This window comes from Camponotus vicinus, unplaced genomic scaffold (assembly GCF_025532165.1).
Source record: "Camponotus vicinus isolate PSW18456_S1 unplaced genomic scaffold, iyCamVici1.0 SCAF_14, whole genome shotgun sequence".
In the NCBI taxonomy this organism is placed as follows: Eukaryota; Metazoa; Arthropoda; class Insecta; order Hymenoptera; family Formicidae; genus Camponotus; species Camponotus vicinus.
The window spans coordinates 6,520,014-6,532,545 of record NW_028141950.1 but is presented as its reverse complement, the minus strand read 5'-3'; the positions used below and the strand labels follow the sequence as shown (position 1 = coordinate 6,532,545).

Genomic DNA, 12,532 nt, shown 5'->3' with positions numbered 1-12,532 from the left:
TTCTATAACTTCTTTGATAATTTGTAATTTGATTGTGGTTATCTTTTTATCAACGTTTTTCTACTATAATATTAATGAAAAAAGAAAGCTGATAATAATTATATTCCTCTGTTCGCTATACAATCAAATGATCATTTGGTATCATTTTGCATTGTCATTTGTTCTCCTAAAAAAAATAGAAATTATTTATTTACTAAGAATTCCCTAATTTAATCTTAAGATATATATTGTGATTGCGATCATAAAAAGAAATCTAAAAGCATAATATTAGAAGATAATAACTTGCGATTTTTTAAAACTGAGTTTTAAGGAATTTATCGAAAATATATGTATATATATGAATTAATATCAATTCGATTAACACATCAAAATTAGTAGGGTGAGAAAAAACTAATTGAGGATTCAACGGAAACTGATTGAGTGCAAACGTTTACGAAAAATGCAAATTATGTTTGGAACAATTTTATGTGTTTTATTGAAAGGTTTAGTACTGACACACACAAAGGTAACTATCACTTTTATACCGAAGGATTATACCCCTAAGTACAAACGTTATTAAAACTTTAGTAATATAGGCAAATTTTTGAAAAGAAATATGAGTTACGGTAAAATTGAGAAGAGTTAACTAACCTATCGTGAGAAAGAATCAAATCGTTAGACAAAATTGTTTTAATAATTGCAAAGAGCTACACTTTCGCTTGTACTTGCTAAAAGCTGTTATGAATCCTCATTGACTCTCGTTAACCTATTGATTGATTTTATTTTTGACATGAGTTATGTTTGATATACAAGATGTCTTTAAAAAAATAAATAAATAATAGATTTACGATATGAATAAAACTACATCGCATATATATCATTTAGGAATGGTATATATCAAACCGGTATTATTAAGCAAACAAAGAACGAATGGCAATTTTTCGTTTAATTTTATAATTTAACATTAAAAGCACCAGAAACAACCGATTCAACGATACTCACTTAATTCTTTTCGTATGTTATACTTTATGAAGGATGTTTCAATGTCCGAGAAAAGTGATCATCATATACTAAATTTCAAATCTGACCGGAGTCATTCTGATAGTACTGTGAGAAATGAGCGAGAAGTCGATGAAGTTACACTTGAAAATATTTCTATCATCCCAGAATCTATCGGTAAGTTGCGAAAAAATGCATAAAACATTAATAACAAAATCTATGACGAAAAAGTGTAAATATAATTTAAATTCAAAAGAAAGTAGAAATCAAATCTAAAAATATCTTCCAATAGTGAGAAGAATATAAATTCTATCCCGTCCAAAAAACAAATAGAAAAGCATAATATAATTATAACATTGTACATTGTAAAAATTGTTATGATTTAAGGTAAAGTCAATTTTATTAATTTCCTACTTTGTTTCAAAGCAATCGCAAATATTATACTTCTGATTTCTTAAGCTATAGGAATTTTTCGAAAAGTACTTATCATTTTATTAAAAGTTATTTATTCGTTTTTGCTATGAATTAACGATTACATTTCTAAATCTTAAATGAAATTCTTATATTATTTTTTTAAAGGTCAATACTGTGCTAATTTCCATATTTTGTAGTTTACATTTATTTTTTCTCTTTCCTTTATTTTTACATTAAATTGTATTTTTTTGATTTACTGAGAGAATCCACTTAATCTTATATCTAATTATGTTAATATGTACGATCTTGAAATCTCTAGAAAGCAGTTTGAGCAAGCCAACATCTCTCAGAGCATTTGTACAATTCGACAGTCAATTTACAGAAAAAGTAAACGACATTTTTGTGACATTGAGGTAAGGAATCTAAATTCTCAGTTTGTATTCTTTCATTTTTCTCTCGTTTTCTTAAATTCAACAACATAAATATATCAAAACGTTAATTCTATTATAATTTTGTTAAATATAAAATGGATAAAATTTTATTCTTTTACAGATGGAATCATTCTAAATGTACCGATGAAATAATACAAGGGTACACAGTGCAATGTTTTTTCGAGGACTTAAAAGAGAATCAAATCTGCGACGATACAAATATCACAACTACAAAATTGGAGCACACGGTGCACAATCTAACATCTAACACGACATATTATTTTCGAGTACGTGCACATACTAAAATTGTTGCTGGTCCTTACACGGATTTAATCAATGTGTCGACTACACATGAAAATCCAATACCTAAATTATTACTCACAACGGGAAAAGGCATCCACATATTGGATGTGGATTCAAACACCATTACTAATTCCGAAATGTCTCTAAAGTATGTATACTGATAAAAAAATAGTTATAATTATCAAATTATTTTTGACACTATAAATTTAAAGTTAATATTATTATGCACAAGTTTATTATTATCAACATTATAGTAGTAATAACTATAAAATTAGAAATCTCAACTATAATTTTTTACTATACAATTATAGTTCCTTTTCTTCAGATCAGTAATAGAATATAGCTCCTTTTTTTCAGATCAGTATTAAATGCCGCTTATTCAATACAAGAACATAGAATTTATTGGATTGACAAAAATGACTTAATGACATTGAAAATTAATGAAAATAAAACCACAAAAATAGCTAGCTTTGATAATTATCTAAATAATCTCTGCATTGACTGGGTAGCAAGAAATCTATATTTCACTCACTATCAAGAGTCAGACAACTATTGTATTGTAAAGTTCGACTTAACAACGTGGGAAAATGGCATAATTAAATTTGATGAGATATTCAAATCAAAAATTGATTATAAACAATTAAATGTATCACCGTCTATGGGGTACGTTTACTACAGTTCACCTAAAAAAATAATTTTCCATTAAAGATTTATGCAAATTTGTAATTTTTCTATAATTTTACGTGGTTTTCTAATTAAGATCATAAGTAAAAAAAAATAATAAGTAATTATATAATTATAAGAATTCCGAATTTTTACTACATACAAGTTTCTGTTTTTGTTAAAATAATGTTTTATAATGAGTAAAATAATTATATATTTTTTAGAATTTTATATTCCATATCATGGAAGAATGATATATGTTATATGTTGCAATATCATCTCGATGGAAAAAATGAGCAAATTGTTCAGATAAATGCATCCTTTTGCCTATTTTATTATAAAAATTCTTTTCGTGATATGATAATTGATGACATGAATAAAGAGGAGCCGTTAATTTACTGGTTAAGTGATGATAACATATTTATGACAGACATTAACGTTTCTATGTGCAATACGATTTTACACAACCAAAACATAGGTGATAACATCCAATTCAGAAGTATGACGATTGACAAAACAAACATTTACATTTTAGCAAGAGATTATTCGTATCAATTTATTCTCTACGTTTTGAAAAAGAAGTATGCAAGTCTCAAGAGCGTAAATGCAGCCGAATATGTTGAAAAGATAATAATAAACTCAGAAAAGAAATATACATTTTATGGTCGTCTTTACGCTTTTGATAAATCTTTACAACCATATCCTCCAATGAGATGTCTGACACCTGACGAAAAAGATTACAATTTTGAAAATGTGAATGCAAAGGCAAACAGCATCAGTGTAAGTCTTCCGGAGCCGGTTGTAAAGAGTGGATGCAAAAAATATAATTTACCAACTACTATATATACTATCTCCGTAAGCTGTTTAGACAACAATCTCAACAAGTCTGAGAAATTCAATGTGCAGACGTACGAGCGATATTACGAGATTCAGAACTTAACACCATTTACAGAGTACAAGTTGAAGTTTACTTTAAGCAATTTTTACTTTGATCAATTATCAATAAATCCATTCGATTCGAATGTGATACCAATAAAAACTAATTCCGGCAAGCCTAATGCACCAGAAAACATAAGTGTTTTAGCTTTGACGCCTACTATAGCAGTAGTTCATTGGATTCCACTCGAGAAAGTGAACTGCATGGCCGTAACCTACGAAGTGCATTGCAACTCAGTTACATTAGTGAACGGCACGCAACAAAAGAGCAAACAATTTATCAATGTGCAGAAACGTACGACAGACGGCAGATTTTTCACAAAGATTAACTTGTCGCTACCAGTACAAGATTACTTGATATACGTGCGTGTGTATCCAATTAATTTCAGCGATTTCTACAACGAGAGTTTAAGCAAGATCGTTCACAGATACTCAGAACCAAACAATATTACTTTGAGCGGGGTCAACTCAAATAGCATGAACATTTCATGGATCTCCAACATTAATCTGACGATCTTTTGTGCACTAGAGTACAAAGATATTGCAGCAGAAAAGTGGCAAACTATGAATTATATTAAAATGAATTATAACAATGAAATAATATACCGTGTCGAAAATTTACAATTGGGAACTATATACAAGTTTCGTTTGATATTGAGATACCTCGAATATGAGGAAAATTTTATATGGCCGGCTGATGAAAGATTTATTTTTTCAACACGTAGTAAGCAAATGAAAATACTCATACAGCACAATAAGATTTCGGATATATTGAAGAATAATTTCATTGAAACATTGCAATATTGCAAATCGATTGCGAAACTCTGCTGAGTTATTGTTATAAGATTGTGATGAATTTAAGCTATCCGCTTTTCGCAATGAAATATTGTAGCAATATTACAGTGTAATATATTGGAAATAGTGCAACGTTATTGCAATCATTTCATAATATTACGTATAAAATATTTTTGTTTTTGTTGGGGGTAAATATTTCGATGAGAAGGGAGCCCGCCTCGATTACCTTGACCTTGACATATGTTGTCAAGGTCACTGCCCTGAGTAACATCCAAAAGTTTTAGGCGTCGCTCGTTGTTTATTAAAAAGTTATAGTTAAACAAAAAAAGTTTCACGTAATCTTTGAACATCTTGTGCACTTAATGGAACGTTTTTTTGACATATACGCGGTTATTTAATTACTTATTTTTCATTATTAATAAGAAATATTTAATAAATTATTCAGAGGTGGTACGGATCTCGTTTTGTGTGGAAAGTTGCAAACCTATGTGGAAGCGTACAATAATATACCTCGTTTCGCCCTGACTCAGGGGTGGTGTAGTGTGGACCTCGCTTCACGTGGAAAGTTGCAAATTTATGAACTGTACAGTAGGGACCTATTATTGCATGATTTCACATAGGTTTGCAACTTTCCACGTGAATTTGAGTGAATTTTGCTTCATCTTAGGAAGTACATGTGTAGATACAGTATGTTCCGCCCCCGTGCGGGGGGCACAACTTTCAGAAGATATAACCTAACCCAACCCATGTCCATGGTATGGGGTATACCTCGTTTTGCATAGAAAGTTATAAATCTATAATATATGTACATGGTATCCGAAAAATATATTCTATTTATAAAACTTCTTTTACTAATAACTTTTTAACGAACAGCGAGCGACGGCTAAAACCTTTTGGATGTTACTCAGGGCAGTGACCTTGACAACATATGTCAAGGTCAAGGTATTCGAGGCGGGTTCCCTTCATCGAAATATTTACCAAAAGAAATAGAAAAGCATAATATAAACATAACATTGTACATAAATATTGTCATAATTTAAGGTAAAGTCAATTTTATTAATTTGATACTCTGTTTTAAAGCAGTCACAAATATTATACTTCTGATTTTTTAAGCTTTAGGAATTTATTGAAAAATACTTGTCACCTTATTAAAAGTTATTTATTCGTTTTTGCCATGAATTAACGATTATTTTTCTAAATCTTCAATGACGCAAAAATTCTTATATTATTTTTTCAAAGGTCAATACTGTGCTAATTTCCGTATTTTATAGTTTACATTTATTTTTTCTCTTTCCTTTATTTTCACATTATATTGCTTTTTTCTGATTTACTGAGATAATCCCCTTAATCTTATATATAATTATGTTAATATGTACGATCTTAAAATCTCTAGAAAGCAGTTTGAGCAAGCCAATATCTCTCAAAGCATTTGTACAATTCGACAGTCAATTTACAGAAAAAGTAAACGACATTTTTGTGACATTGAGGTAAGGAATCTAAATTCTCAGTTTGTATTCTTTCATTTTTCTCTCTTTTTCTTAAATTCAACGACATAAATATATAAAAATATTAATTCTGTTATAATTTTGTTAAATACAAAATGGCTAAAATTTTATTTTTTTATAGATGGAACCAACCTGAATTTAGCGATGAAATAATACTATGGTACCAAGTGCAGTGTTCTTTCTTCGAGGACTTTAAAAAAACCTGCGACGATAAAAATATCACAGCTACAAAATTAGAGCACACAGTGCACAATCTAACATCTAACGCGACATATTATTTTCGAGTACGTGCGCATACTAAAATTGTTGCTGGTCCTTACACGGATTTAATCAATGTGTCGACTACACATGAAAATCCAATACCTAAATTATTAGTCACATCGAGAAAAGGTATCCACATATTGGACGTGGATTTAAACAATAATTTCAGAGTAATATCAAGGTACGTATACTGATAAAAAAAATAGTTATAGTTATAATTATTGTAAATTATTTTTAACACTAACTATAAAGTTAAAGTTATTATTATTATGCACAAGTTTATTATTATCAACATTATAGCAGTAATAACTATAAAATTAGAAATCTCAACTATAATTCTTTTGCTATACAATTATAGTTCGCTCCTTTTTTTTCAGTTTTGCATCAAATGCCGCTTATTCGATACAAGACAATAGAATTTATTGGATTGACGAAAAACACTTAATGACATTGAAGATTAATGAAAATAAAACCACAAAGATAGCTAGCTTTGATAATTATCTACATAATCTCTGCATTGACTGGGTAGCAAGAAATCTATATTTCAGCTATCAAAGGTCCAGCTACGATTATATTGTAAAGTTCGACTTAACAATGTGGGAAAATGGCATAATTAAATTTGATGAAATTTTCAAACCAGAAATTTATATTTTCCGTATTTTAAATGTATCACCGTCTATGGGGTACGTTTACTACCGTTCACCTGAAAAAATAATTTTCCATTAAAGATTTATGCAAATTTGTATATTTGTATTTTTCTATAATTTTACGTGGTTTTATAATTAAGATCATAAGTAAAAAAAATAATAAGTTATTATATAATTATAAGAAATTCGAATTTTTAATACATACAAGTTTCTGTTTTTATCAAAATAATTCTTTATAATGACTAAAATAATTATATATTTTTTAGAATTTTATATTCCTTATTATACAATGCGATGAATGAAGAATATGATATGATGCAATATAATCTCGATGGAAAAAATGAGCAAATTATTCAGATAAATTCATCCTTTTGCCTATTTTATTATAAAAATTCTTTTCGTGATATGATAATTGATGACATGAATAAAGAGGAGCCGTTAATTTACTGGTTAAGTGATGATCACATATTTATGACAGACATTAACGTTTCTATGTGCAATACGATTTTACACAAGAAAAACATAAATGATAAGATCGTATCCTTCGGAACTATGACGCTTGACAAAACAAACATTTACATTTTAGCACGTGATTATCTGTTTGTTTCTACTCTTTGCGTTTTCAAAAAGAAATATGCAAGTCTCAAGAGAGTAAATGCAGCCGAATATGTTGAAAAGATAAGAAGCTCAAATAAAAATCTGATTTCGAAAATTTACGCTTTTGATAAATCTTTACAACCATATCCTCCAATGAGATGTCTGACACCTTACGAAAAAGTTTACAGTTTTGAAAATGTGAATGCAACGGCAAACAGCATCGTTGTGAATCTTCCGGAGCCGGTTGTAAAGAGTGGATGCAAAAAATATAATTTACCAACTACTATATATACTATCTCTGTAAGCCATTGTTTAGATAACAACCTCAACAAGTCTGAAAAAATCAATGTGCTGCGATATGTGACGTGCGACCGATATTACGAGATTCAGAACTTAACACCATTTACAGAGTACAAGTTGAAGTTTACTTTAAGCAATTTTTACTTTGATCAATTATCAATAAATCCATTCGATTCGAATGTGATACCAATAAAAACTATGTCGGGCAAGCTTAATGCACCAGAAAACATAAGTGTTCTAGCTTTGACGCCTACTATAGCAGTAGTTCATTGGATGCCACCCAAGGAATTGAACTGCGTGGTCGTGACCTACAAAGTGCATTGGAAGTCAGTTACATCAGTGAACGGCACGCAACAAAAGAGCAAACAATTTATCAATATGCCGAAACGTATGGCAGACGGCAGATTTTTCACAAAGATTAACTTATCGCTACTAGTACAAGATTACTTGATATACGTGCGTGTGTATCCAATTAATTTCAGCGATTTCTACAACGAGAGTTTAAACAAGATCTTTCACATATACTCAGAACCAAACAATATTTCTTTGAACGAAGTTAACATAAATAGCATGGACATTTCGTGGATCTCAAACATTAATCTGACGATCTCTTTTACACTAGAGTACAAAGATATTGCAGCAGAAAAGTGGCTAACAATGAATTATATTAAAATGAATTATAACAAAGAAATAATATACCATATCGGAAATTTACAATCGGAAACTTTATACAAGTTTCGCTTGATATTAAGATATACCGAATATGATGAAAATTTTACATGGCCGGCTGATGAAAGATTTATTTTTTCAACACGTGGTAAGCAAATGAAAATACCCATGCAGCACAATAAAGTTGCGGATATATTGAAGAATAATTTCATTGAATCATTGCAATATTGCAAATCGATTGCGAAACTCTGCTTAGTTATTGTTATAAGATTGTGATGAAGTTAAGCTGTCCGCTTTTCGCAATGAAATATTGTAGCAATATTACAGTGTAATATATTGGAAAGAGTGCAATGTTATTGCAACCATATTTTTGTTTTTGATGAATGAATATCTTGGAAACATTTGATTAAATTAGAAAGCTTGATATAAATAGAAGTTTGCAATATCTATGATAATCATATCTAATTGTAAGATAATATATTGCGAAATTATATTTAAACATAATCATATAACATAAAATGTTATATTTTTATACAAAATTACTTTAAACTCTTATTTACGAATCACTTTTTATTTTAAATGTTCTACTTACTCTTATAATGGGTAATACTTTATACACACACATATATATATATATATATATATATATATATATATATATTAGTTATACAATTAATTATGCATTACTAATTATATTTTTATTTAAAAATTTAAACAATCCGTTATAATTATATTTATTTACATGTGAAAAATACATAAAAATGCATAGAAAAATATAATGATAGATATAGTAGTATCTATTCTTAATATAATAAAAGATATATTATCTTTGAAGATTAATATCGTATTCGTACATGAAGTGAAAATATATTTGTAATATTGCAACATTGTTGCAAAGTAGTTGTAACATTCTGTGCTGCATAGATATTATGTGCTAATTTTTTAGATATGAATAGGCTTAAAATTTAAAAAAATTAAATTTTATATTAAAATTATAATAAATAAAAATAAATTTTTAAACACACACACACACACACACGAAGATATTAAAATTATATTTTTGCGTAATATAGGTGATATTCCTGAAATAACAGAGACAAAATATTATCTACCATTGATGTTAAGTTTTATCGTTATAGTTACTATAATCTGCGTCTGCTACTTTTATTATTGTAAGTATATTTGATTTAGGTATCGACTTGAATTGTAGATTATACATATATATCTGATATAATATCTAGAGATTTACTGAAAATAGTAATTTACTTATATAAAACTAAACAAATAGATTTACTAAAAAGCAATAGATTTTATAATACATATTATTACATAATTAACTCGAAATTTTATAACAGTGCATCGCAGAGGTAATAATGAACAACTTTTGTCTTCAATAATGACCGATGTAGAATTGGCGATTCTACATGAAGTACCTTCCCGAAACGCTCAATTCAATAGGATTTGCAATCCTATGTTACATTATAATTCGGATGAATGTGCGAAAGTCGCACGTAAACAAATTACATTTACAAAACCTCTTGGTAGCGGCACATTCGGAAAGGTAAAAATTAATTTTTTTATGCAATGTTTCAAATTAATTTCTGGATCACACACACAACAAAACAAATATGTATTTTCTAATAAAGATATAAATTACATGAATTTTTATAATAGATTATAAGTAATATAAAATTTAGATGAGACAACAAGCATGCACTTTATTATATATTTTTCGTTGAATTATTTAATATAAAGTAAAGTATAATATTACTTGACATTAAACTATACATTTTCTAATGAAGTGCGCATGTAAATTTGTGTGAAATATTTCGCAGGTGTTTCAAGGAAAGGTGAAGAACTTAGAAAAATCGGGCACAGAAATATCCGTTGCAATAAAAACGCTTCGAAAAGATGCTTCTTCCCATGAGAAAAAGAAATTGTTAGAGGAAGCCAAGCTTATGAATCATTTTCGACACAAACATATATTAAGATTGTTGGCCGTTTGTTTAGATGGGGATTCTCCGTTACTAGTGTTGGAATTGATGGAAACTGGTGATCTGTTAAAATATTTGAGAGAATGTCGAAATTTGCAAGCGTCAGATTCGCTTGCTCTGCGTTTGCAAGATTTGCTCGCCATGTGCGAAGATGTTGCGCGAGGTTGTTGCTACTTGGAAGAACTGCGTTTCGTACATAGAGATCTAGCGTGTCGCAATTGTTTAGTATCTTCGAGATATCGCGAGAATCGTATCATCAAAATTGGAGATTTTGGACTATCTAGAGATATCTACAAAAATGATTATTATCGCGTGGTAAATATAATTATGAAAAAAATTTAATGACTAAAAAATGAATTCTTTCGAAAATACTTTCCATTTTTTTATCATAATAGTATCCTGCATTGTTTCTTTAAGTAATATATTAGGTGTATAACTAAGTTCCCGCCGTTTTTTTACTTGAAAAATACACTTATTTCAATAAGAAAATGAACTAATATATTAATCAAAACATAATCCTTTGTTTTCTATGACTTTTCCCATCTTTTTTGCAAAAGTTGGATTCCGCGACGATAGAACGACTTGTTTTTTTAAGCAATCCATTGATCGTTTGATGATGCATTTTTGGACTTCTTCGTAATTAGAGAAGTGTGTATCGGCGAGCACGTGTTGCATCGATAGGAAAAGGTGATAATCCGATGGGGCCAAGTCTGGAGAATAGGCGGGCGCGGGAGAACTTCGCATTCGAGCTCCAATAGTGTTTCTTTTACGATTCTTGCAACATGAAGTCGCGCGTTGTCATGCAAAAGAATCACTTTACGTCAATTACTGGCCTTTTTCGTATCAATTCATCATTCAATCAGTATAATTGTTGTTGGTAGCGGTCAGCCGTGACTGTTTCAGAAATCAATCGATGAGCTTCAGCTGTAATTTTATTTAAATCAAAGCAGTGAAGAAGTATATGTCGAAAAACCAACTCATCACGTTTCATTTTAAATCGATTCAAAAAATATCTCTTTCACAAAAAATGAATCTTTGCGCACTCAATTTTATTGACAAATGACTAACTTCACTACATTTGCAGCTGGAGCCATTTAATTATGAGCGGCGGGAACTTAGTTATACACCTAATAGAATATAAATAGTTTTTATATAGCAAAAAATAAATGAACGTTTTTTATTTTGCACATATTCTAAAAATGAACAACTTGAATCGAAAAATTAAATTTTTGTTTAAATCACGTTTTAGAAAGGAGAAGGTTTGCTTCCTATTCGCTGGATGGCACCCGAATCTTTGATGATTAGAAAATTTACTTCTCAAAGCGATGTTTGGTCATTTGGGATATTAATGTGGGAAATTACATCGTTGGGTGAGCAACCTTATTTTGAGAAGACTGATGAAAGAGTGATAAATTATGTACTTGCTGGAGGCAGGTTGCTGACGACTCTTAACTGTCCGTCACCATTGTACCAGTTGATGCTACGTTGCTGGAGTGCAGCGGATGCTAGACCAAATTTCAAATTTTGTCTGAAAAATATTATAGCATTAAGAGAGAACATGGAAGATGCCTTACTGAGTCCAGTCGATACTATTTAGCCGATATAATTAAATTAATGTTTATCTTATTTTCCAAACGATTCAATAAATCTTAATATAGAAAGAATATTTCTAGAATATTTCTAAATTGATTCTGTTATTTTCAGGTTTAATCTTAATATTAGATTTATCAATGAAGATAAAAGAAATTTTTTAATCTTACCTTCCATAAAATTTTGATTATTAAAAAATATCACATCCGTTTTCATAATTGTAAACAACGTAATATAATGATATATCTAATTTGTGTTTTTGAGTAATGGAAGCGAAACCTAATAATTGCGATTATATATATATATACTATTATTTAAATTAATTCGACGTTAAAAAAGCGTATCGTCGTTGAATTACTACCAAAATCATTGCTTTCGGAAATTGCCAGGAAAACCTGGGATTAGTTCCAACCTTACAATAAAAATTCCCAATTTTTAACAGGGCACTA

The 12,532-nt window shown here is 29.3% G+C and overlaps 1 protein-coding gene across 1 annotated transcript; it reads left to right on the top strand.

Annotated features, from left to right (window-relative positions):
* The first annotated feature begins 384 nt into the window (after positions 1-384).
* Positions 385-12,157, top strand: LOC145965831 (proto-oncogene tyrosine-protein kinase ROS-like). The gene is made up of 14 exons (XM_083089554.1): positions 385-505; positions 1,014-1,155; positions 1,712-1,805; positions 1,945-2,274; positions 2,484-2,789; positions 3,014-4,449; positions 5,914-6,007; positions 6,147-6,467; positions 6,664-6,969; positions 7,200-8,647; positions 9,573-9,671; positions 9,855-10,060; positions 10,335-10,808; positions 11,743-12,157. The coding sequence occupies exons 1-14, from the start codon at positions 440-442 to the stop codon at positions 12,088-12,090; spliced, it is 5,670 nt and encodes a 1,889-aa protein (XP_082945680.1). The 5' UTR covers positions 385-439; the 3' UTR covers positions 12,091-12,157.
* Positions 12,158-12,532: the final 375 nt, after the last annotated feature.